Raw genomic sequence first — 27720 nt, 5'->3', positions numbered from 1 at the left:
TCTGTCCGAGACTGAAGGTTCACCTTGATTGTTTCTCTCAAGCTTTTAATAATGATTATGTCTGATTGTTTGGTATGATGTTGATCTGTTATTTCAGGTTTTCTTTCCAAGTTACTTTCAAATCAGGAAACAAAGCTGTCCATCCTTGCTATTGTGAGGATTCTTTAGTTCTCCCTGAACAGTATGACATCTTTTGAAAATGCTTCTTAGGCTGTCTTGGAGATGGAGATAAGGCTCGTGTGGACTCTTGGACAACTTCTGAGCATATCAGCCTGTCCTGGGTCATGTTATGAGATAGCTTGTTGCATGTTTTCTGTTACAGTGGGATCAGTAGCTGCTCACTATTTTTTTTTTTATTTTTAAATAAAAAATTTACACATGGGTCAGTTCACTTTCCTGATGGTTCTTCAGTGATTCCACAGTATTGCTTTCTGCTGTTAGAAAGCTGTCCTTTAAATAGTTAATGCTCTCTTAATTGCAATGACTGCTTGCAGTCACCAGATGAGTGCTTGTCACCGAGTGGACTATTCAAGAGACAACAGCTATTGCCAGCAGTTCTTCCATTTGCAAAGTACACGTGGATACCAACACTTGCAGCTTCTTCTGGTTTCTGTGGAGTCAAATCATAGATTGTGTACTGGCCCAATTCCTTTGCTGCCTTGTCTTTGGGAAGAGTATCAAGATCTGGTAAGGACCCAGTGCACACTGCTAGTCAAAAAGCAGACAGGAAGTCAGGCACATGCAAAACATTTATTTTGAAGATTTGCATGTATGTTAGGGGAAAGAGCACTCCACAGATGAGGATGATGCACAAGAAGCGGGGCGAAAAAAAACAGCTTTTGTTTTACAGCATAGATTAAAAGTGTAAAATTATGGAAATAGCACCTTATCTGTCACATAAATGTAAACACCATCGTGTTTAAAATTTTCTTGAGGTATTTGCTAGGGTTCTTAAGTGAGTATTTTATTGATAATTTATTTAATGTGTAACTTAGGAGGGAATTTGCTTATCTGTTAAGTAGTCTTGAAAATTAGTCGCATGAGTGAAAACACATATCCAGTCTCAAGTGCTGGTTAATGAAGACTTGCATAGCATACAGTCTGTTGGCGGTTCTTCAGTCCCCTGTGCAGTTCGTGGAGCGAAAACTGTTTGATCCACTGCACTTCCCTGACCTGACTGTGTGTGAAGCAAGCTGGATCTCATCTGAGCATTTGGCAGCTGCAGAAGAGTTTGATAAACTCCACTTCCTGGTCAACAGGCTACAGAGACTGTCATGAAAAACTCGTTATGGAAAGTGAGAGCTGGGAGAGTGATGGATGGGACTGAGAACTATGATGTAGTGGCTGGATGACAATGGGGAAAGGGTTAGAAAGGGTTTAGGAAGTAGGAAGCTGGGCAGATGGCAGTGAAGACTGGGAAGATAGGGAGTGTTTTATTGGAGAGCAAGAAGGCGCTGTGGTTATTGTGGAGAAATACTGTGAAAGACTTGGTTGACCTGTCTTCTACAGGATCCTAGATTCATGTTGTGATATAAATGATGACATACAACACTGCTTGACAGACTTTTTTTTTTAATAGTGGATTTTTTCTGTTCAGTTTTGTATAGCTTTTGTAAGGTAGAATTAACAAGATTAGTATTTTTCAACAAATAATCTTAGGTTCTCTCTCCATTCAATATAAAGAAAGGAAAAGTCCTTACTCTGAACTTTTGGAGGAACCTGCTTCCGTCACCTATAGAAGGAGCCTGGCAAGACTAGTCTTACAAGGTTTAAGTTAGCTTTTCTGAATGTCCCCTTTTAGTGACAGAACTGAAGTTAAACTTATATAGTTAGCATGTTCAAATATTCCTATGCTGCAAATAGGTGTCTTAAACGTACAAGGTCCTTCAGTTTTGCCAGCTTCTCTAAAGAATTTGAAAAGACATCCTAAAGAATAGTTTCACTTCTAAATATAGCTTAAACATGAATGGATCTAGTCTGTTCTACTTCATCTTTCATATGTAGAAGCAGTTATTAGGAGAATATGAGAATGCATTTAATGAATTTGAAGTACTCCTAAGAATGTAGTGGGGTTGGAGCCCAAGCTCTAAACTGACTTATAATGCCAGAATGATTTATTGGAGTTGTGCTAGAAATATGAAATACCAGCTAAACGTTCGATAGTTATAATATAAGCAATTGCTAGAGAAGTTGTCAAGAACCCAGCTGAGAATATAAGTCCATGTCAGTGCGTGTATGTGTGCAATTTTGATATTTCCCTCTCAAAAAGAGTATAATAGAACTAGAAGCTTAAGGTGTGGGGTGGCTTATGTATGTGAGACAGTATTCAACCTGAAGAATATTATGATGATGATGGGGATGCTTGGGAATGGGGAGGTAAGAGAGTGAGAGAGGTTTGCAAAATTCTGGATGTGTGCAAAATGTAAATTGGGAGTTGATTGTCTCTTCTAGTATAAGAGCTGAGGGTATCAAAAGAAGTAACTGTGAGAAATAGTAAAATATGGAGCTCCTGGCTACAGAACATTGTGGATGCTAGATGTTTGTGGAATTACAACAGCATTGGACAAATTGATGGAAGAACAACCTGTCAAAGGTCATTATATAAAAAAGAAATCACTTTTGGCTTAGAAGGTCTCTGAGCACAAATTGGCAGGGACTGAGAGTGTTACAGGAAAGTACCATTGTGTATATACCCTTTCTTAAATTCTTCACTAACCACTTGGTTCAGACCACTGTCTTGGACAAAATATGGGGTTATGCACATTTTCTTCTGATCCTGTATGGTTGCTTCTGTGTTCAGTGTTCTATTTCCTTAAAAGTAATGTCAAAAAGAGAAATAGATAGGTAGTAACTCAGCAGTCTAGCATAGCTGTTGAACTATTGCTGCAGTAATGGAAGACTGCTGTTAGATTTCCTCCTAAACCCTTTTTTTCTGCAGACTAAATGCTCCGTCCCTCTGTCTTAGTACCCCTTCATGGGACTCTGATATATATGTGCTGGTATGTCACATGGAGGACTGAAGCTGGATGTGGTATTCTGGATGTGGGCTCAAAATCGCTGAGTAGAGGAGACCAATCTTTTCCCCTGATCTACTGCCTATTCGATCCCCTGTGTGGTAACAGTTTGTCGCTGCAAGGATGCATTGCTGCCTCTTGTTTAGCCTGTCCATCAGGATCCCCAAGTTCTTTTTGTAGGGTTGCCACCTAGACAGTTGATCCTCTGCTTCTGTTGATGTATGGGGTGATATTCCATACCAGGTGTAAGACTTAGCATTTGTCTTTGTTGAACTTCAGGAGGTTTGTGTCAAGCCATTTCTCTGACTTTCTGAGATCCTTTTAAAAGGCAGCCCTGCCATTTAATGCATCAGTTGCCCTCGGTCACGTCCCGTTTGGTGTCATCCACAGTCTTGCTAAAGGTGCAGTCTGTCCCATCATCCAGGCCATTGATGGAGGTAGTAAACGATATCATGCTTTGCTGAATGCCACTCATAACTGTCTGCCAGGTAGGTGTTGAATCATTGACTACTGACTTTGCACATGACAGTCTAGCCAGTTTTTCACTTGCCTTGTAGCCCACCTATCTGCTTTTGAGAACTTGCTGCTTCTCCTAGCTTGATATTTTGGAAGCTCCTTATAGTATTGGGGCTTGGAGGGGTGGAAGCTAAACCATTTCCTGCCAAACAGTCTTGGAGTTTAAAAAGTGCCATAACTGGTGATGTTTTCTCCTGTTACAGAGGCTGCAGGATGCATAATGGGTGAACTCAGATGCTCTAGCCACTTTAGTGACAAAAAGAGGAACTGGTGGTAAAATCTCATCTGGCAAAGGTTCTTTGTTGTGAAATGCTGCGATGGGAATTGCTTTTGAAGAACGGGAACTTCCTGTTATGGAGCTGTGAAGTATTCCTTGCCTGTCTCTGGTTCTGGGTGGATGCTGTGTAATCTATCCGTCTGCAATTTGTGAAGGACATCTTTCCTGAAAATTTTTAATCACAGTTTTTGCTTTGAAAAAAGTTTTGAAGAAGACACTGTCCTCTGTGAGGTGTTCGTCGGAGAATTGCAGGGACTTAAATTTTCACAATTTACCTGAGTTTGTGGGAAGGATTGTAAAATACCTTGTGAAATCTTTCATAATTTGTTCTTGGGGATAATGGTATAAAGCTCTGTGAGCGATTGCATTCTGTGTGGCATACAAGGCGGCAGTAATGTTAGATACACAGAGATCTGAAACTACATGAAGAGCGTGGGCACTAAGAGCTCACCCGTGTCTTCCTGCTGATTCAGTCTCGGTTTAAGTCTGTTGTAGAGTGGAAGAGGACCCAGTGCCTGCAAAGCTAGTGAGAGATGAACTGCCTTGATCTCAGTGGGTTTTTGTTTATGTTCTGAAACCTTTTAAATGTTAATGTTAGCTTCTGTTAGTAGCTGCTTGATCATACACATCTAGTTAATATTCATGTGGTAGTCTCCAGTGCTTTGGCCCAGAAAAGACGTCTTCCTACTCTACTCTAAGAAGGATTATTAAAACCAGCTATCATATACTGAAACAACTCTGTCCTGTTTGTTGCTAAAAGGAAAGATAAACTGTAGATCACATGTCTTGTTCTTGATTAACTAAATCCAGTTTTGGCAAATAAGGATGTTTAAAGGCACTTTGTGATGCCAAGCTGGATATTTCTGACTCCTTTAGCATTCTTGGTGTTTGGAGAACATTGTTAGTTTTCTTTCCTGTTTCAGTTTTGAACATGTTTTTGCTTTATTCAGTCATTTTGGACTGCTCTTCCAGGTGGTGTGGCAGATGGAGGTGTGTGTATGTAGTGAAATCTAAAAGAGAAAATGTTGCTTGTGTATAGCTAGTTTAAGCCAGTCTACTTCACTTGTCTAAAATAGCAACTTGAACTTGTTTTCATCCAATAGATTCCTTTCCATCCTTTCCTCAAGTCTGAGAATGCTTTTGTTTTGGGAAAGGAGGGACCTATGGAGCGTCTTCATGGTGGCAGCAGAGTGCTTTGCTGAGGTGATATTTAGAGCAAATAAGGGGCTGAGCCTGGACCTGGAAGATAAAACTGCATTGCTGAAGTTTCCACAGAAGATGTAGGTGAGCAGGAGAAGAGGAAGAACAAGGGAGAATCTATAACTGATAAATTCAGTAGTGATGAGCAGTCATGGCCTGGTTTGGCCATGCCTTAGCCCTCTTCTTGTTGCTGTGTTCCCAGATGTTCATAACACAGTGTCTTTTTTTCCTTTGAGAGCCACTGATGTAAAACAATTTAGAGACAACTTTCTCCTTTTTAAACCGGACTTGCAGTGGTCTGCTTTTTGTCCTCTTTTTGTGTGAAAATGTTACCCTATGCAGCTGATCCATAATTATGATTTTATATAGTGTTAGTTCAAAATAGTTTCCTGCAAATATAGCAAGTTAAGACAGCAAGTTAAACTTTAAGATTTTTTTTTTTTTTTAATTTGTACTGTAGAACTTCCTCAAACTGCAAGTGTTCTGGTATGCTTGCCTTGGCAAACTTGTGTTACTTAAGTAGCATATAATGAGTTGTTATAGTTGCTAACACATTTTTCAATTGGTTTTGTGATTATGTGAAACGGTAGCAATAGGAAAGGCACCTGCCTCACAACAAATGAAGACAACTGATACGTATGTTTTTTTAATCCCAGGTACATGTGAAAAATGTGTGAGAAGTAGCTGAGCAATGTTCTGGCAAGAAGCATTTTTGTCTCTGATGGAAAGGATGGTTTTGCTGTCTTCTGACCTGGCCTCTGGAAGGAGAATTTCACATAGCATATTACCATGAGTGGTAATATCTCCTGAACTTGAAGCTTTACACCCACACTTCACAATAGTGAAGGGGAAAATTAAAATTTTACTTTTAATTCTAACACTAAATTTTAAGGACTTCTGCGGTTGTACCGTTCTCTTCTCTTGAGTTTTTGGATTCTTTTGCCTTTGAATAGTTTAATGTTCAAATCTAGTGATACAAAGTTAACAGGATAGATAGGGGTTTTGATCTACTGAAACTTTATCCATTTAGCTTCCCATGGCTGCAGTGTTTGGAAATGAGCACTGATGTATTATTTGGATATTCTAGTTTAAATAGGAAGTGAAGAAACTGGTATCAGTGCACGTAATGTGTGTGTTTTGCTGAGCTGACGTGATTTCTGTTTCTCCAGAAATGTTACTGTAATTCTTAATCTGAAGACGTAGTTGCATTCATAGGTCCAAGTTACAGATGTTCCTTTAGATGTTTGATTAGTCTTGGTTCTTGGCATGATGGAATTAGTGCTGTGATGCACGTGTTTACCACTCTCACTTTATAGCTGCAGATAAAAGTGTTAGTTTACTGTAATTTAGAAACTGTTTGGGTTTTTTTACATGCTGTGCGTTAGGAGCTTCTTGTCAAGAGAATTACTATGGTGTATTTTAGTGCCATTCCTGGCTAGCAGTTTTCAAGGTAACGTAGCTTTTTTTTTTCAATATTAGAAAAAAAATCAAAGGTGTTACTATCAACATTAGCCTACATCTCTTAATGATAGTGGCCATGTGTATTCAGGTGACAGCGACTTTCTCTTAAGCTCTAAAGCTTTGAGGCTAAAGCTATGTAGCAGAGACAAGCTTTTTCATTATTCTGCTTCTTGAAGTGCAAGGCTAATTCTCTAATTAGTTTGGTTCATCTTAATATCTGCAGACAAGGGGGCACAATAGATGCTGATTAGACTGTTATGTATTCTCCAAACAAGTTTGTTTTCTGTAATATTTTTGTAGGTCAGATTTTGATCACAGGAAATTGCTGATGTCTGTTCTGTATTGTTTGAAGCAAAGAAGGCGGAGGGGGAATGTTCCTTTTCTCAAATTCGTCATTTCTGCAATCTGATGTTTACTTTTTTTTAAAGTTTTTGGGTCGCTAGTTCTAAGATTATAGATGACATACCATAGTGTAGTATGCTATTGGGCTTGCACTTCTAGCATGCTAGAAGCCTGCCAGGTTTGCGTATAGGAACTGGCAAAAGGCTTGATGACTTCTTTGTGAGTTGTTTTATTTTTAATCCTAGACAGATGAGCTGGAGATATTGAGACAAGCCATGATCCGCTTGTGCCAAGACTGAAAAGCAAAACTGTTAAAAACTTTGAATGACTGTTTGCCCTTCCACCACCCAAAATAAATTACAGCTGAAGGAATTAGGGCTAAAATGAGAATAACAGTTAGGTTTTGATGATCTGGCTTAAGTCATTTAGTGAGTTTATGTGAAACTTTTGAACTGTGATTTGTGAAGATGCAGATCACTACTTATTGCTAGTAGCCTTAGCCAGGCTGAACAGGCATGACATAATGTTGTAGTGCCACTGGTAGGTTTGTCAAAAGGATATTGGTTGGAGTCCTTTGGCACATTGTAAAATGTTGATCCTGAGTTAGCAAGGACCCTTCTGCCAGTGCTTTGAGGATGATTAAAATTTTTTAGGCGTTTCTTCTACAGTGGTGACTTCTATAGTGGTGACTTCTAAATTCTTTAGTTTCCTGGTTTCAACCTACTATTTTAATCCTCTGGCCAGCCATATGTGAACTACGGTACAGTTTGTGCCTCATAGTAGAACCATCTTGAAATGTGTTTTCTGAACTACATTCAAAATTAAACTCCTAAGTTTGCAAAATAGCTTGTCAACAGTTCAGAGGCTATTCAAAGTGTAAACCAGTCAGTTGCAAAGTGTGTTTCCCAGGGTGCTAGAAAGACACTAAATATTGATAGTCATTTCCTTGAAGCTCCATCAACTTAGGCTAAGGGGGCTTGTTTTAGTTTTATGTGCTTCAAATAAAATACAACTGGCAACTGTAAATAACTTTCTAGAGATAGTTTAGCCAGTCTTTCTGTCAATGTAACCAACCAAAATATTAACCTGCACAGTGAGAATCACAACTGTTAGGCAATATATTTCTTGTGCTGTAATTACAATTTTTTGTTTGTTTCTTAACGGAGCAGAAAGATGATGTTGATTAGGCATGTTATCTACCTCATTACTAATCTTCATTGGCTTCTAAAAATTGGAACTGATTACACAGAGGATATTAGTTAGCCATTTGGTGGTTTAGACATGAGATTTCACTAACTACATTACAGAAATGGTAAAATAAGAACGATGTAGCCTGGAAAGCCACAAGGGCTGGGGCTCCTTCAGGCTGCTGAACTCCTACTCACAGGGCACGAGCATACTCGTGTGCTTGACAGGAAATAACAGAAGTGCAAAAGAGATCATTCGTGGTGTTGGCACTGCCAGAAAAGGTGAGCTGCTTTTCCCATTTTCTCTGGGAGGAGGAGGAGAGAAGTGATGGGTTAAAGAAAGTGTCCTGCAGTGATCCATCACTTAAATCACACTTAATAGACTGCAAACACCATGTGAGTCTACTGAGGTTTCTAGTTTAGGACATGTTACCTTTCAGTTTATTTACATAATAGTTTCCAGTACGTTGTTGAAACTAATACTTTTAAAGACCTTAAAACTTGTATTTGAATTTTTGTCGAAACTTGTTATTTTTCTGTAGAATGACTTACTTCCTTGCCTGCAGCTGTGTTGTCTGCAGAAAGTCTTGTGAGAGGAACTCCAATGTATTTGCAAAAATACAGTTTGAAACTATGTGATTTGCCATTCGGAGGACCCTTTTTTGTTGAGCTAGGATTAACGACTTCACAACTATCAAGTGATTCCAGGGCTCTTGAAGTGTTTCAGACTGTTACAGCAATGATTACAAAATGATTACAATACTTCATACAGGCAAAGGCACATGTCCTGTATTTTGAGAATATATGAGTCATTGTTTCCAAAATTTTGATGACAATGGCAGCTGACAACTATTCTTGACCCGAGTTTTCAAGAGAGGATACCACAAATGCAGTGTGGTTGATGTGCCCTGTATTTGGAGAAGTTTTAATTTCCATTTAACTATATCAAAGAGTGAAGATAGCAGAGCTATGTAGCTGTCTTTGTCCAGATGTTCTATCTGTATGCTAGCTACCTAAATGCTGATTTTTAATTATTCATAACAAAAACAGTATCCAGTGTCTGAGGAAAGAGGAGAACAGGGACAGGGCTTGATTAGTGCAAAATTTAATGAAATTCCTGTTCCTGTGCAACAAGAAGAGATTATGTACACGATCCAGTGATTTCAGCTGTGCCCTTCGGATGAGGTGTCCATATACTTGTAACGTACATAGTCTGCTTCTGTAGCAGCAGCTTAAACTTTCTGTGAATTAAGGCAATTTGCCTTCTGCACAGATAGAATATTACATGGATTTAGTTTTACAGTCCATCCAGTCTTAGACATGTAATAATGTCAAGTTACATTAAACATTTCTGGGGATAATATCCATTGCCACAGCCTTTCCTTGTTTATCTGCCGACAGTCTTCCTCCACCCCCACCAAACTTCTCTAACCTGTTACTGACATCACGTGTGCAGCGCTGAGCAGAAATAAGCCACCTTAGTGTCTCAAGGAACACGTGTAGCATTGGCAGATGTTGTGTGCTGTACTTAGTTTTCAGAAGTTTGAGTGTTGTTTTGCTTGATGAAATGGTGTTAATCAGCCGTAATGGTAGTTCAGCAATTTTGTCTTAATTTTCGTGCTGATTTGTACCATTTAATTCTTATTGTTGATTGTGAGCTAACATCAAGTGTATCAGGCATCTACATTAGGCTTGAAAACAGTAGTTTCGGCCTCCTGGTAGGAGTAGGACTTGAATGATGACTTTCATTATAGGAATAAAATGGTTGTAGTTGTTGATGGGATGTATAGATTTTGATTGTTTGTTTTTTTTAATGCAGGAAATATAAAAGATTGTTGAAAGTTGTAGTAGCTAAAATGCTAGTTGTTGATCATCTCAAGAAGTAAAGATTTTGCTGAAGTGTTACGTTACTTTCTGGAACAGATATTAGAGGTCTTTTATAAAAGCTGTTTTCTAATTGGATCTTGCCTTTTGTCTTTCCCTTTATAGCTAAACCGGGTGGACGGGTGAAATGTCAGTATATTTCTGCTGTGGATAAAGTGATCTTTGTGGATGATTATGCAGTAGGATGTAGGAAAGATCTCAATGGCATCTTACTGTTAGACACAGCTCTGCAAACGCCTGTTTCAAAACAAGATGACGTGGTTCAGCTTGAATTGCCGGTTACAGAGGTAAGATGTGGACAGGGCGGGGAAAAAAAACAAGAGTATGTAAATAACTGTCAGAAATACTGAAACCAGACATTTGACCCTGAGTTTCTAGTGTGATATTAACAGCAAGAATGAAAAAGTTTCTTAGCTGTTAGCTGTCATAGGGCAGTAGCTTTTTGCAGTTATCCATACCTCGAACAAATAAGAGCTTGCCTCCTCAAGAGCACGTTATTTAAGATGAAAGAACTTTTTAGTGACCAGAAATAAGGACTCATTTCCAGAATCTATGTGCACTTCTAGAAATCAGTCTGGGCTGCTAGGCATCCTTGAATTTTTCTGTTTTAGGCTTTCAGGGAAAAAAAAAAAAAAAGACAAAATCAGCTAATGTGGTGTTGCTACATGTGAAGAATTAATGCTGGAATCTAACTTTTCTAGCTAGGTCAGTTGGCCTAATGAAAGACTTTTTTACCTGCAAACCTGGCTTCCCTTTTATGTTTGGACTATTGCAGCTGTAACACGATTCGTCCTGGTTTGAGACAGTATAACCAAGCATTTAGTATCACTTTAAGGGAATCTAATGTATACGTTTTTGCTTGGAATGTATTGCTTAGGATTTTGTTGCATTGGTTTACCGTCAGCTAGCATAGCAGTTATTAGGTGAGGTAGCATGTATATTCTTATTTTCAAATGTTGCCTAATACAAGATAGCTTTTATTCTAAGGCACTTGGTGATGAGGAAGGTAGCTTTCACCTTTGTAGTAGTCATGAAGTAATAGACCGGGGATGTAAATCTGTACAACAATTTTAATTACAAGCGAGATTAATTCTTTGGGAAAAGCATAGAGCATCTGCCGATAGTAATGTTTAGAGTAGTGCTTACAGTCAAAAAACCCGAACTGGACTACTGGATCCAGATTCTGAATCTTTAAAGCACTCTGAGAACAGAGCACTTCCCACTCATCTCTGTGGGAAATAAATTTGTATTGAATGATGCACCACCACCACCAACTTATCCTGAGAATTAATTTAAAATATTTATGTGCTCTTGGAGTATTGAATAACAGGTGCTTATTGTGAACCAAGAATGTGTGTTATAGGTGGGGTTTTTAACTACTTGTCTTGAGTAGGAGTAACAGCAATAAAATGTTGCTTCATAGAGGTCTCCAAAGAGAACTTTCCAGGTTCCTCAGGCTTGCTGCCATTGGCATCATTTTTACACCCTTTGTGGGTAACTACAAAATCTTGGTATGTGTGGCTGAGTGTGAAGTGACTGACAGAGGTCAGCAGTACCTTTCGTAAGTTTTGCTGTCACTGGTTTGCAGTCTCAAATGGTTCAAATCAAACTGTAAGTCTGTGTCCGTTTTAGCTAAAGATTCTTCTGTTCTAAAGAGTTTGCAGACCCTTATTTCAAGGTTAAAATAGAGCACTTCTCTGTAAAGATCCTTCCTGTAGAAAAAAACTGGCAAATATTATCATTCAATAGGAACAGATTTGGGGAGTTCATGGCCAAATCAGTGAGGTGGGCAGAAAAATATGAGCAGTCTTCAGTTCTTTGAATTTTAAAGAGGGAGGTACCCAGACCTCAGAAAATTTTGGTAGCTATTAAGCAAATATCATACAAATATACTAGTCCACCTCTTTCATCATAGGAAGTTCAAGAACCTTTATCCAAGCAAGAGCCCTGATTTTTTGCTAGTCTCTACTCTGCAAATCTTTGCACTTAATTTAAGTAATCTGTTTATATGATTGATCTCTTGGTAATGCAGTGCATCTTTATGCATTTCTAATTGGCAGCATTGACAAGTATGATACAGCCTCTATGCTGTTTCGTATTTCCCTCTATTCAGGGAACTGTTTCTCTGTGTTTGTAACTTGAAAGATTTCATACAACATTTTCAGATGTTAGCCCACCTAACACAGATAGAGGGTACTCTGTGCTTTGCATGTAAAGCGCACCTTTAAATCTTACCTGTTGACATGAAGTTAGCAGACAGAGGGACAAGCTAGAAACAGATGGGATTTGGAAGAAATAAAGGTCAATAAATGGATGTTTATAGTGTTCTTCTCTAGATACAGTATTTCTGAGTTTTAAGATTTTCTAGATTCTGAACTAGTCTGTTTTTTCCTACCTCATTTTTCAGCTTCATTATACTAGCATTGTAAGTAATTTATCTCTTAATTTTGTTGCAACATTGTTTTTCTTTCTTTTAAGATGCAAAGCTACTCAGAAAAATGACAAGGCTTTGTTCTTGCTCTCACTTTTTATCCCTAAAGCTGAATGAATCCTTCTGAAGGGAAGGCATTGGACAATAGATGTCGTCTTTTTGCTTGGCTTTAATATATGTTCTGTTTTAATTGTTATGTGACTGACTTGTTTAACATTTGGTAATATTGCCCCTGAGGGAACTTGTAGTAATTACTGTCACTATTGCCGAAGTTTATCCATTGATTGGTCTACAAAGTAAAATTTGGAACTGCTTACTCAACTCTGTGTCTTTTATGGGAATTATGCTGATATAATATATGATGAACTGGAATGACAAATTACATTTCCCAGAGTAATGAAACAGGTGTAATTCTTGTCTGTTATTATTAAATGTGGATGCTGACTTTTCTTGCACATCTGCATTTTAGGCTCAGCAGTTGTTATCTGCTTGCATAGAAAAAGTAGATGTTTCTAGCACGGAGGGATATGACCTATTCATCACACAACTGAAGGATGGTTTAAAAAATACCTCACATGAAACAGCAGCAAATCATAAAGTTGCAAAGGTAAGAATTTCTCTCCCCACTGACTAACATGGATTCCCAAGTCTAATTTGTTTGGCTGCCATTATTGAAGCATAGAAAATGCTTGACTTAGTGTGGTGGACTCTGAAGAGGATGGTATGTATTATGTGTTCCTTAGTTCCTCTGTGTGAAGTTTCACTTGTTAAGAGAACAAATAAGGTTAGTTTCTTGCTGATAAACCCAACTAATAAACCCAACTGAGCTTAAAATATGAAGTTATTGACTTTCCTTGCATTATGTCCATGTTGCTTTTGTGTGTCTGTTCTTTTATTTCTCGAAATCAAGAGAGGGCGCAAGATGTGCATTTGTTTTTGCTTTTGACACCTTTGTGACCTATTGTTCAGATATTAAAATTTTAAATTATAAACTAGGCACTTTTTGTCTTAATTTAGTGGGCAACGGTTATGTTCCACCTTCCTCATCATGTTTTGAAGTCTGTCGCCAGTGCCATTGTAAATGAACTCAAGAAGATAAATCAAAATATTGCTGCCTTACCTGTAGCATCCTCTGTGATGGATAGGTTATCTTACCTCTTGCCCAGCGCACGACCAGAACTTGGTGTGGGACCTGGTCGATCTGTGGACAGGTATATTAAGACAAAATAAGTGATGAATTTCACCCCTTAATTGTATCAGAATAAGCTCTTAGATGACTTTAATGTATTTGTCAAAGGAATTAGTCCTGTTCTGTACTTTCTTGCTCTTACACATACCGTTAATTAACTGTTTAATGCACAATATGCTGTACATATTACTAAACTTAGAGAAATCTTCATGGGTGCCACAAGACTGTTTGGATTCTGACTTTAATGCCAGGCAAATTGAATTTGCTTTGCTCTTAATCCCAACACATACTTTCAGAAAGGTAACAATTACAGCCCTAAATACAGCTCCCTAGGTGGTATTGTAACACATTAATGTGATGTGTTTACCTAGGCTTTACTCTTCATCATGTTTGATTATGGGTTTTATCTGAACAGTCAGGTGCGTATGACTAGCTACGTAAGTTACTGGCTTTACTCAAAGTAGTGCTGAAACCTTGCTGAGACTGCAATGTTGAGATATTCAGAAACTGCATAGCTTTAAGAGCATATGTACGCCTCTTTTGAATGCAAAGAGAGCGCTCATTTGTCTACCAAACACAGAGCATACATACTATGCTGTGTCATGAAATCAATTCCTTTTCCTTCATACAAGGAACAATTATGCCCATCTTTTGTGTTTTGGAAGTTTAGGAAGTTGTTACCTTTGCAGAGTATATATATGCTACTTCTGAACTCTCTAGTCACCTGCTATGTGTTTGGGGTCAGAGAAAATTTTACCTCAGACTGTTGCTTCATCTCTTTCTGATCTGAGTGATAATGTGTACACAAGCGAGTAACCCATTATTTTAACCCTCATAAACCGAGACTAGTTAGAATACTGATAAATCCTCTAAGTCTATAATTGAATTCCTTCTTGAAAGTTTCTGTACAAATATTACTTTGCAAGTGTATTATAATTTCTTACAGCTCAAATAATTTAATAAAATTGATTTCATTTCTTACTTTTCCTCCCCAAGCCTCCACTTGTATCTGTACCTCGCCATATTGTGTTTTTGATTAGAGCTCTGAGATCTGTCTCTTAAGATGATATAATGTCAAGTTAAGACAGCCCTTATGTGGGTGTTGCAAGAATAGTTTACTTCCTTGGTAGGAAATGTTTTATGTATCCTTTCTCTTATAAGGCAGTAAAAATCTCCTGAAACTGAGGGGCAGAAACAACAAGTGAGGCGCTTTTCTATTTAACAGCACTAGTTCTTGGGATGATACTGGAGAACAAACTTCTGTCAAGGAAAAAGAAAAGCTGATAGTTGTTTGTTACGTACGATTTCAGATGAGGGACATGCGCTGAGTGAAGGCGGAAAAGAGAGGAGCTTCTTTTCTTTGTAGATGTTGAGTTGCAGAGGACTTCATGTTTTGTGACTTAGTAGTTCATAATCTTTAATTATTATAGTATGCAGTGAGTGATGAGTGTTAGGGGGTTCGTACCATTTATTCAGTTAAACCTTAAATATCACTTTGCATTATTTTTGAATATGCATATTCATATCTGTTCAACTAATAAACTCAAATTTTTGCCGTAGTTGTCCTGTTGAAAAAAAACAACTCTATAGGAATTCCATTGGGCTAGATTCTGCTTCTTCCCTAAACTCAGAGTAGCCTTAGCTATCTGATGCATAACTATGTGTGGTATTTTGAATGGTTACTAAAGCATTGAAAATATCTCATAAGGGTAATGTAGAATTTTTTACCTTTCTAGGTCTTTGATGTATAGTGAAGCTAACAGACGGGAGACATTCACTTCGTGGCCTCATGTGGGTTATAGGTGGGCGCAGCCAGATCCTATGGCTCAAGCTGGATTCTATCACCAGGTAAAAGGTTTAGTTGGTTTTGGTATTTGTTCCCTAGATGAAGTTTTGGGGAGCAGGGGAAAAAGTATTTTTTTTTTTTTTTAATGGATTCATTCAATGGTGCAAAAACCATAATGAAAAAGTTTATCATTCAGCTCTTCTCTTTTAAAGTTTCAGGTTTTTTCCTTGCCTTGAAGTTGCTTCTTTTTTTTGTACAGATCACAGAAAATACTATTCTGAACTTCACCATATAAAACAGTTTTAAGTATCAAATTGATCTGAGTTAAACAACAATAATAAGGATGAAGTTGGTTGTTAAATGGAGTCTCTCTTTCTCCTTGTTAGATTGTTGAGTAAATAGCCTTACTTTTTATATTATAGGTTAAGCAAAAATGTAGTAAGATTGGCGTTGGAGTTCTCTAACCATACTTTCCTAGTGGGACTTAAACTGTGGTTCTAGATCACATTACTAAATTATTAAGCTTAGTGAATAAATACAACCTCAACATTTTATTGTACTACTTTTACTTATTTCCATTTTTCATACTTTGAAATTATTTTACTATAAAAAAAGTATTTATGGTATGGATTTATGTAACGATGGCTAGGCAGCGTGTATCATTTGACATCGATATTGTCTGCTTCATTATGTTGACTGGAAAGCCTGATAGGTGCAAGTGGATAAAGTTTTTGGAGGATTTCTCAAGCTTGTTCAGGAGGAGAAGTGCAGGGAATTCGTATGTTGGAATTGCATCTGCATATTCCCGAGCATATCTCGGTGACTTGAAATGTGGTCATGAAAATGCTAAAATTTAAGAGAATGGAAACTTCCATTCTTTTTCCTCTGTCACTTCAGCTAGTAACAACTGTTCTTTGCAGAGGAATGATGTAGAATGCTTTATATTCCAACACATTGAAGGCATAATAGGAAATATTGTTTAACCTATTCCAATTATGCAGATGTATGGTTATTCTGCTGAGGTTCTAAATTTTTTTGAACCTGGTGAACTTTTTCCAAAGGAAAAAAAAGTCTTATCAGTGATGCTGAGTTTTGTTCTATGTGTATGTGGTTTTTATCCAGCGGCTTGCACAGGTGTTGGTTCTCAATCTCTTCTGTAGTAGTGTGGTATATCCTTTTTTTTTTTTTAATGTGAAATACTGCCAGTTTATAGTATGTAATTTGTGGCTTTTTATACATTTGATGTGGTGCTTTGCTATGCCACTAGAAGGAGGCAAGGACTTAATCACCTAGTTAAAGTGTTTCGTAGTACATAGCTATATAAATTTCAAGTGTCTTTTATTTTTATAGCCTGCTTCATCAGGAGATGACAGAGCCATGTGCTTTACCTGTAGTGTGTGTTTGGTATGCTGGGAGCCTACAGATGAACCTTGGTAAGTTTAATGATGTTTGGGGTAGATTTAATTTTGTGCTGAAGAGGTTAGAAATCTTTGGAGAACAAAGGTCAACATTATCTTGATGGGATTTCTGGTGAGTTTAGGGAGTATCAATGACAACAATGGATTTTGAGAATGATTCCATGGGACAAATCATAGAATAATTCCCTGTACTATGTCAAATTTCTGTATATATACTAAACCCAAGAAATTGTAGTTGATTTTATTTCTTAATTCTGATTTACTATTTCATTTCAAATTGTTCCATGGCAAAGATGGCAGCCAACATTTCTTTGCAGTGATCTAAACTCAATCTTCTGTGTGATAGTGACTAGAACATGTATTTTTTTAAGTTTTTCAACTGCAATGGCCATGCAGTGCATATTTACCTTCTATGTGAAGTTGAGAGATCCATTACTAATTTCCTGAATCGGTTAAAATTGAGCATAGTGACAGAAATGGAGGACCTTATTGATTTAAAAGTGTTCTTGATGTAATTTTTGTCTTGATTATATGGTAATTTATAATTGTTATTTGAACCCATCAGGTTCCTGACTTGCTGGAAAGTTTCCTTTGTAATATTATCTTTATAGTCCTTGTCTCCTCCTTTCCCTTGTTGGTTTCCAGACATTTTGTAGTAATGTAATTGCTCTTTGCCATGTGTCTGCCTTGAGTATATATTGAGATTTAAAGATTTTTTTCATGCTTCTGGTCAATGTGTCATTCGGGACTGTTTTCAATTTTGATATTTGTAAGTGTGGATGTAGAACTAAAGACAGGACATTGCTTCATCTTGTTAAGGTTACTTATAATAATATCTCATAACACTGGAATTCTAATCTACGCTCTGTAGAATTTAATCTGTGCTTTCTTTCGTGAGGACATAATGGGCTGCTGCCTATAGAACAATTATTTTTTTAAGTGGACTAATTATATTCAGAGCGCTATGTGTAGATTCCTCCATTTGAATAGGAATATCCATTAAGTGATCAAAGGCTTTAATACAGTCTGCTGTTAAGAAACAGCAGGGAAAGCTGCGTTAGTAACTTCGGAACTCTCTCGTATGGTTGACTGCAGTACAGTTCAAACAGTTCAGTTTCAGCTTCACTTCAAGGGCTGAGTTTGTATATGATGTGTATATTTTTCACAGTAAGAAATCAATGTTTGCTATGTTTGTTTTTAATATGAAAAGGTCTGAACATGAGAGACATTCCCCAAACTGCCCATTTGTCAAGGGTGAGCACACTCAGAACGTACCTCTTTCAGTCACACTGGCAACAAGTCCAGCACAATTTCCCTGCACAGATGGCACTGACAGAATAGCCTGCTTTGGATCTGGAAGTTGCCCTCATTTTCTAGCTGCTGCAACAAAAAGAGGAAAGATCTGCATATGGGATGTTTCCAAACTTATGAAGGTATACAACATAAGCAACCAGTTTTATTAGCTAATTACTGATTAATTAGTCTCGATTTAAATTAAAGACCTCTTCTGTTTTTTGTTGTTATTTCTCAGGTCCACTTAAAATTTGAGATCAATGCATATGATCCAGCTATTGTGCAGCAACTTATGTTATCAGGAGAACAGAGCTCAGGGGTTGACTCAAGGAGACCAACACTTGCATGGCTAGAAGATTCATCTAGCTGCTCAGATATACCAAAATTAGAAGGAGACAGGTATGCCAATCTAAAAAATTAGAAATATGAAATGCTGCTGTGTAAGTGATAAATGCCATTTAGTTAAGTCACATTTTGTGAAACATAAGATTGGTAAGATTTTTTTTTTTCATGGAGATAATTTTTTTTAATTACTGTGTATCTGTACACAATTCAACACTTAAAAACCAATAATGTAAATTTCTATCTTTAAAGCCAGTTGCATTTTATTCCTGCTGTTTCAATTTTTATACTCCACTAACAGAGAGATACCAAATCTCATTGTTGTGCTGTGCTGGTGTTCCAGAGGCAGAGAAAAAAGAAAGGAATATAAGTTTTGGAACAGTTTTTCATTTTAGTTACAGGTTATGCATTTCAAGTTTTGAAAGTAAAGGCTACTTATGGACTTCTGGAACACGCTGTTCTCTGATTGCTTCTTTGTAATTTCTGGTTATGTCATTCTGAAAATAAATTATGTAGGTGTGCTAGGAATTACTTTCATTTTGTACTTTAACACATGCATAAAGACTCTAAACAATTAGACAGTCCTATCGCAAGCTTTTAGATAAGCTAGAGGGTATGCCAGTGCTTAGAAAGTCTTTTGTGAGAAAAAGCAGTATTCTTTCATTTATGCTGCTTTGTCTGTTATTGGAAACTCCTTTCTCATGTTACCAAAACTCAAACAACAGAGTGAATAATTGTTGGAAAACTCAGGACAAAAGGTGTTTGGGGAGTCTTGCTAGTTTTCTGAATGTTTCTTCTTAAACTTCAGCATCACAGTACTGCTAAATGCACAAGAAAGTAAATCTTTGGTTTTAAGCTTGGCGTGATTCCTGCAGTACTGAGCGGCAAATATGAAGAGGGTAAGTAGAAACGTGGGCAATATCAGAGTATGGGGCCTAACAGCTGCTGGAGCCTAGGCTTTTACTGTAGCTTTAGGGCTGTAAGCTCCTTAAGAGTTGAAGAATTAAGCCAATTTTAAGAGCTGGTTAAAGGATAGTACAATTGTACTGCTCAGAACTAAACATCTTTCACTTCACTTAATCTATATGAAATTTACTATCACTTTCCCACTCAAGAGGAAGCTGGATGAGAATTAAAGTATTGAATTGTCACTGTCTTGTCATGAAATGAAGGCTGATCAGGTTTGAACCAAAAAAGATCTGTTTATAGGGCATGAGGAGGAAGCATCCAGTTTGCTGAAATTTGGGAATCTGACTTGGTACTGTGAGTAGTTATACCTGGAACTGCAAAGGCATTACTGTTCTTCCTGTGTGCAAAGAGCCTGTAATAGGAAATTGTTTCTTATATTGAAAAAGCCAGATGCATAAAATCTTCATGTATTCTTAGAACTACTGAAGGGCCTATTTCTCTTGAACAGAATCTGCTTTTATGAAAAAATGGTTTATCTGTTAGTATTTTTAAAAGCAACATACTGTTCATACACCCTTTCTGCACTTGCTACAAAATCGCCTTGGTAGAATTGAAGACCAGTCTGGCAACTCTAGCTTTCAGAGACTATTTTGAGGAACTTCGAAGAAGGTTTCATCAGTTATTAGAGGTTTTGTTTATTTGGTTTTCTTTTTTTTGGAAAGACTCCCGAGAACTGGCTTTCATTTTAAGTCCATTTATGTTGGAATTGTTGGGAATACAATAGCAAAATGAGGCAAACGGAAAGCTGGTATGCTGCTTCAATGACGGAGGAAAGAAATCTTTATATTGTTAGTGTCTGTGACCAACTCATCAATGAATGTACAATGACTAAAAGAAATGCCAGGTTATAATACACATTGTATTTTTTACTAATTTTTTAAAATTTAATTAAAAATCAGAATGCAGCTACAGTGTACATGATGTCATTCATGCATTTTTTTTTTCAGTGATGATCTACTGGAGGATTCAGACAGTGAAGAGCATTCCAGATCGGAATCTGTGACAGGTAGGTTATATCTGATCTATGTAATAGTTAGAGGTCAGGAAGGAAATTGTTCTTATCTGGCTTTTAAAAAAGCCCTGTCAAAAGCAAATGATATTATATTCACTGTATTAGAAAAAAGATTGACCTTGAAAGCAATGCCAATATTTAAGTCACTGTTTGTGTGGTGGAGAGAATATGTACAGGAGAAAAGAAAAACCCTGCTTTGTTGGTTAATAAATGTCTTATTTGACAACAAGCATTGCTTATCTTGCTGTCAATAAAACACACAAACCAAGCTAAAAGAACTTACTCAGAACAGGAACAAATTACAACTGTATAAACCCCTTTAACTTCAGGGGATTGCCGGAGAAAGTTCCTGTATCTTGATTGTTTGCCTGTGGGTGTACACTTCAATAGAGTGTTTATCTTCCTGAATAAAGATTTCATATGGAAATGGAACAGAGCTATGCATGGTGTTCTTGTGTTATTTTCTTAGAGGTTGAAAGTGGAAATTTAGATGGGAGGGAGGATTACGTGCTTATTTTCCATAAATCAGTTTACATCTTTGAATAAGTATCAGCAAGTGGAGAAAAAAAGAACATGTGCATACACACAAGGAAATAGAACTGAGATGTAAAAAAGGATTTTTTTTTTTCAACAAATGTATTAGCAAAGATGGTGCTCTTGTCATTTATGCTTAATTCACCTCTTGATCTGGGTTTGTACGGTGTCCTTCATAATCTTTTAAATCTCTATATTACTTAGTTGAACTCTTCTGATTCATTGTTGTTCTTGCAGTACTGTTTCATTTGATAAAGGTATCTCTTTTAAGTTTTTACTGAGTTTTGGTTTATGATAGCCTGGAGTTCTTTCTATTAGGTGGTCTGTTACATGGTGGGAAGTATCAAGTTTTAGAGTAAAATGACATGTTTTTCAACTAAGATTGAAGAATTGCAGATTTTTGATGGTACTGGATTATCTAGGAAGAAAGGGGAATAATATATGGCAGAACATTAACTGAGTTGATTAGATTAGTTGGATTTCAGTATGGTGGTCTAGCCTAAGTAGAATAATTGGTAGAAAGATAGTGCGGTTTACTGGGAGACTTGTTACAAAGGTTAATGTCCTGTTCTCTTTACTTTCACTCTTGTTGATAAAATTAGAACCATTAGTCTATGTGGAAAGAATGTTCCTGGGCCTCTTGTATTGTTTCTTGACTATCAAATCTTGAACATATGGAATGTTTTAACCTATTGAAACTGTAGAACAGCAACTTTTTGCTTAATTATGAGGATAAGTCCATGATATATGCAATATAATTCCTTTTTTTTTGTACATATATTATGTTAAACATTTTTGTTTTGAAGGGCATACATCACAAAAAGAAACCATGGAAGTCAGCCTTGATATAACAGCTCTCAGCATTCTTCAGCAACCTGAAAAACTTCAGTGGGAAATTGTTGCAAATGTTCTGGAAGACACGGTTAAGGATCTAGAAGAACTTGGGGCAAATCCTTGTTTGGCCAACTGTAAGACTGAGAAGATGAAGGAAAAACATCTAGAACAACACAACATTCCCTTTCCTTGTTTATTAGCTGGAGGTCTATTAACATACAAATCACCTGCTACCTCTCCTGTTAGCAGTAACTCTCAGAGGTCACTGGATGGCTTGAGTAGGACTCGAGGTGAGAGTGTCTCGGAACAGGGATCAACTGACAATGAATCCTGCACTAATTCAGAACTGAATTCCCCTCTGGTAAGGAGGACTTTACCTGTATTGCTGCTATACAGCATTAAGGAGTCTGATGAAAAAGCAGGAAAACTCTTTTCGCAGATGAACAATATTATGAGTAAAAGTATACATGATGATGGCTTCACAGTTCCACAGATCATTGAAATGGAGCTGGACAGTCAGGAACAGTTGCTGTTACAGGATCCCCCTGTGACTTACATCCAGCAGTTTGCAGATGCTGCAGCCAACCTAACTTCTCCGGACTCAGACAAGTGGAGCTCTATGGTTCCCAAGCCTGGGACTTTGGTTCAGTGCCTGCGTCTGCCAAAGTTTGCAGAGGAGGAGAACCTGTGTGTAGATTCAATCACTCCTTGTGCAGATGGAGTTCATTTGTTAGTAGGACTGCGGACTTGTCCTATCGAATCTCTGAGTGCAATAAATCAAGTAGAGGCCTTGAATAATTTAAATAAATTAAACTCGGCACTATGTAATAGAAGGAAGGGGGAACTAGAATCAAGTCTTGCTGTAGTGAATGGCACGAGTATTGATGTAATCCAACATGAGTCACCAGCAGATGTACCAACTCCTTTAATAATTCAACCTGAACAGAGAAGTGTTAGTGGTGGATACCTAGTACTTTATAAGATGAATTATACCACTAGAATAGTTACTCTAGAGGAGGAACCGGTAAAAATCCAGCATATCAAAGACCCCCAAGACACAATTACCTCAATGATTTTGCTCCCACCAGATATACTGGATAATCGAGAGGATGACTGTGAGGAGCCTGTAGAGGAAATACAATTAACTTCTAAAAATGGCAGTGGGAGAGAGAGAAGATCTGAGATCTCTACTCTTGGGCACCTGGTAATAACTACTCAGGGAGGATACGTAAAAATACTAGACCTTTCGAACTTTGAAATTCTGGCCAAAGTGGAGCCGCCTAAAAAAGAGGGCACTGAGGAACCAGATATATTTGTCTCTGTGATATACTGTTCGGGCACAGACAGATTATGTGCATGCACCAAAGGTAAGACTTCCCTTTAAAAAAATTTTTTTTATGCTTGATTTGACTGTATTTGGATTGTATTATAGAATGTTAGAACGTACGTTTCAAAATAGGAATAGGCAAATTCCACTGAATTTATGTACAGTTTACTTCTGTTGTAGGCAGCATGGACTCTAGTTAATTCCTCATTTTAAATGTAGATTTTAATCTCTCAAATAGGAATAACTCTTGGGTATGTCCAGTGTACTGGTAAATTTGTTCTTGTAGTGGCACAGATTTTCTTAAATCCAAAACAAATAAAAGTAGTTCTTGTGTGTAATTATTTCTGTGCTAGAGAGCCACGTTTCAGAAAAATACCTCCTGTCTGCAATTGGCAATATTCAAGAGGGTAGAGAAGATAATGCTTTTATACTTTATTCCAATGATCAGTTGTATGTTCTTTCAGATAGGGTTACTGGTTCTGCTTCAGCCTTTTGCAATTGGGATTACACTTTCTTGAGCATGAGAGCCAGACTATCCATGCAGGATTGTTAAATCTTTTTCAAAATGAACACAAGCCATTTTGGGGGAAGGGGGCAGGTAGGAGGGGAGTGTAACTCAAGTCCAGGCAACTGCTACTTTGTAGAAGTCCCTAAACCACCACATACCTCCCCGCTTCTTTGTGTCACACTGGGGCAGTGGAAACAGCTCTGACTGTCATCCAGCTGAGTTCCTCCATGCACTGATGTCTTATCTAGTTCTCCTGCACTTGAATGCAGCTCTGGTGGAAATGCTTAGCCTCTCAGGGAGGCTAAGTTGATGGGATGGTTCACACATTTCAGATGAACTCCCACCAACATCATGTTGAACTTTATCTCTTACTAGAAGAATTTAAATTGACACATTTCCTCCTTTCGTGATCGTGTCATGTTGATTACGCAGTCCTCCTATGAGCAGTTGTTAAACTCAAATCAGATTTACCTGTTATTTCCAACAGATAAAGTCAAGCTTATTGTAAAAAATCTCATGTCTGTTAAGGTCCCTGTGTTTATCACTTACCTACCAGGAGTTTAGCAGTGGAGATTTTAGATTTGCTTTTTTAGTATGGATGAAAACATTGCGTGTTAGCAACTAGTATTGATCCTTGCAGATTCCCAAGGGAAGCATTCATATTTACTGAATTGTTGTCTTTTGGTAACTGCTTTTGAAGAAATGTCTATCAAACTGTTTTAGCTTTATTTAATAATGCACACTTTTTCCTAGTTAAAATGGAACTCTGAAAGGTTAATTGTCTTTGAAAACTGTTAGTATATCATATCCACGTCATAATGTTTTTACCTATACTTTGCTGATCAAACTGCAATCTCATTTAAAAAAACCCAAACCTTACTAAAGTTTTTTTTTTCTACATAATTGTACTACTATTCATTTCTTTCTTGCATCAAATCTGTTCTGTCTTTCTTATGTTTTAAGATTAATGATAGAAGTTAATGGCTTATTGTTACTGTGCACGGTACTTTCCCATCCCATGTTAGCGTGTATGGTAATTATATTCTTGTAGCATTTGGTATTATCTAAACCTGTTTTGGGACCTTGGGTGTAAGATATGCAGGTCTGTTGAGCTGGGAGCATTTATTCTGTGTGCGTAGGAGTATTTGTCTCTTCTGCCTAGATAACCATCACCTCTGTTACTGACTGGAAAATACTTCATCTACCTCATAATAGACAAACATATCATTCTGCTTTTTCAGTAAATATCTCTGTATTTTTTTCTCTCTGAGAGTGTTATGATATCCATCGAGTAATTTATAAATAGCTTTCCTGTGACTTCTCTTGTTCTTGCTGTCTTTAAGATGACTGGTTTCTTTCTTCTCTAGTCATGTACGCCACAGGTATCCCCCTGTCCTCAAGTTTCCTCTTTTGAATATAGTACTTTGATAGCTATTCATTTTTTTTATCCATGGATTATTCTTATCTTTCATTTACACCCACTGCATCTCTATTTGGAACTTGATTTTATGCTCTGCAACCAAATTAGAATGAACTTCAGAATTCATAATTTTTGTTATTTGAATGTCTTTAGAAGCTTTCAATTTCTATTTCTTTTTCAACATTTTGGTCACTTCTTCTGGTATAATTTTTCTCACTTTTGAGAAATTAAGTCCAAAGCCATCATAAATATTTAGGGACCAATGTCCATTAGAAGTCTGGATTTCAGTGTCTGATGCTAGATATGTCTCACAGTCCTAAGGTTTATGCCAAAATATGAAGCTTTGTAAAGAATGACTTGGTCTTAAATGTTTATAAATAACTGTGCTGCATAAAATCCAGGAATACTAAAAGAACAAGCAAATAAAAAAGCTCAACTGTTAATATAACTTTTTAATTCTGTATCTTACTGTACATTTGAATAACTTGATGTAAGGAATAGATTTTGCGTAATTTTTGTTGTGTTGAATTGTAACCATTGTTCAATCTTTCTGCTGTAAGTGGGTGAGATTTCTTGCTTATCTGCCAGGCAGCTGAAGAGATATTTTTTAAAATTATTATTATTATTATTATTATTATGTTTTTTCCTTAAATGCAGTTTTCTTAGGCTTCTTCCAAAATCAGTTTAAAGTCTTTGCTTCTCTATATTTACTACCACATATAAGATGGTGCCTGCAGTCTGACAGCATTAGGAAGATATGTGTTGAAAGTAGAATAGCTATATTCACTAATGTATTCAACGTTAATCCTTCTAGCAAGTAGCTTCTAGTGCAGAGACATAAGTGAAAATGTTAAGTAGAAAATTTGGAGCCTACATGAACTGGAAATGCTTAGATATTGTTGGAAAACTATTCAAGACTATAAGGTGAGCAGTATATTCTTTCATGTTTACGTGCTTCGATGGTAGGAGTAGGCTAAGAGGTACTTGAATGTCTGAAAGTTTTGGATGCAGAACAGCCTTTTTCTGCTGCTTCTGCTTGTTGACATATATGATCTACCAATGAAAATACTAAGTTTTCCCATGACTGCGTTTAAGATGTAACTGAAAAGAAACCTCTGCGTGAAAGGGTGTTTCAGGTTTTGAGTGGTTTTATGTAAAGATGTTTTAGACCTGCATCCATCTTTGTGAGTTGGGAATAATTATTCTTATACCACTTCAAAACATTACCTCTTGGTGTCAGCTTCACGTGCTTCTCTGTTTCTGCAAAGATTACCTGGAGCTGACCTCTGGGGGGAAGTGTGCAGGTATATTCTTGGTTCCAGTTCTGTTAAGCAAACATAGTGGACTTTAATCTCTTTGTACTTTGCTTTCTTTTCCCCTTGGCCAAGATAGACTACAGTTAATATACCTCTTAGAAGTGCTTTGTGTTTTATCATACAGGGGTTTTAAACATTTTGTCTTGTGTCATTAATATAAAACAGCTTAAATTTTGCTTTTGTAGCTTCCAAAATAAGTAGATTTTTGTTATAAAACTATGCAGTAGGCTGACAGGTATTGGTTTTGAATAGGGTTACAGCTGTAGGGTGGCCTTTTGGTGATATTTGAAGCCTCTTATCTGGTGTTTAAGAGGATCAGATTTAGTTTGTTTTGGATGCATAAATTTCCAGACTTACAGTTGTCACTGTGTTCTTTATATCTCAGTGTTCATCTAATTACATTTCTTTTTTTTTAATTACAGTTCAACCAAAAATTACTTAAGAAAACGGTACACAGTATACATTCTACTTTTTTCTTTTGTTGGGTTTGTTTTGGCATGTTTACTTAGTTTAGCTGTTTAGCTCGGTGTTTGCAATTCTGGCAATTTTGTTGAACTTTGCTTTAGAATATGTAATGAGGTGGAAAAATTGACGTATCTGAAATGTTCCTTTTTTATCTAACATAAAGGTGCAAATCTCTGCTTGTATTTTATTTTGGCAGTTTTGAAAATTGTGCATACTTGTGTTTCTGGGAGTATTTTTAATAAGATCATTAAGAATTGTCAATTTTCTGTCTTTCACTGCTACTGTTCTCCCTTGTCAAGTTATGAACTTCAGTGTCTGAAGCTCTCTGAAGAAATATTATCAAGTTGGAGAGTGAGGTGGCATTTCAAACAAATGCTACAAGAAGTGGAAATGTTCAGGGTGTTGTGGTGAAGCAGGTACTTTCCACTGAGACTGTCTGATTGAGTAGGTGTTAAAATCTGTGTGATCTGTTTGAGTGCTTGAGTTCCTTCGAGTGAGTGAAGTATTACTGGATTGTGCTCACCTGAAATTTGCAACCTAATTATTTCACAAATCTAGTTTTTGAATGTCTGTGTTGAGTGAAGGTTTTACAGTAAATCATTTCCCTGTTGAGTCCTACTGAAAATGCTAGTATTTGTCTTTGCATTACATCTAGCAAAAAATCTCTCAACAGAAAGTCAGTATGATTTTTACGAAGTGGTTCTTCAGTAGTTCCCCGAATTCATTTAGTTATTTTTTCAGTGTAATTATTATTTGGAAGTAGTTTGGGGAAAAACAAAGAGAAAAAAAGTTTTTCTACTTGTTTTAATCATAAGAGAGAAGAACTCTAGTGCTTTTTCGTTATAGCAGTTCTCTTTTCTGCCTACATTGCTTCAGAGCCTACAGACAAAAAGACCCAGCTCCAGTTGAAGTTCCATAACGAGCTTCTCACACATAGCAATTCCTAGATCACATTGCATCAGTTCTTTTGGATATTGTCTATTTCTGAATTCGTC

The 27720-nt window shown here is 37.1% G+C and overlaps 1 protein-coding gene across 3 annotated transcripts in view; it reads left to right on the top strand.

The window, feature by feature from the left end:
* Positions 1-27720, top strand: part of BIRC6 (baculoviral IAP repeat containing 6) — a 194194-nt gene that overhangs the window by 6175 nt on the left and 160299 nt on the right. For 2 of the 3 annotated variants that reach the window (XM_068415935.1, XM_068415930.1), the window contains exons 2-10: positions 9987-10168; positions 12782-12919; positions 13330-13523; positions 15238-15349; positions 16638-16720; positions 17916-18138; positions 18237-18397; positions 20257-20315; positions 21662-23056. In XM_068415935.1, coding sequence (XP_068272036.1) covers positions 9987-10168; positions 12782-12919; positions 13330-13523; positions 15238-15349; positions 16638-16720; positions 17916-18138; positions 18237-18397; positions 20257-20315; positions 21662-23056 — 2547 coding nt within the window. Of the gene's footprint in view, positions 1-9986; positions 10169-12781; positions 12920-13329; positions 13524-15237; positions 15350-16637; positions 16721-17915; positions 18139-18236; positions 18398-20256; positions 20316-21661; positions 23057-27720 lie in introns of those variants that run through there. The other variant, XM_068415945.1, reaches the window with a different exon arrangement.

Source organism: Nyctibius grandis, chromosome 1 (genome assembly GCF_013368605.1).
Source record: "Nyctibius grandis isolate bNycGra1 chromosome 1, bNycGra1.pri, whole genome shotgun sequence".
NCBI lineage: Eukaryota > Metazoa > Chordata > Aves > Nyctibiiformes > Nyctibiidae > Nyctibius > Nyctibius grandis.
Note: the sequence above shows the minus strand (reverse complement) of the source record. Positions and strands in the feature narration are given on the sequence as shown.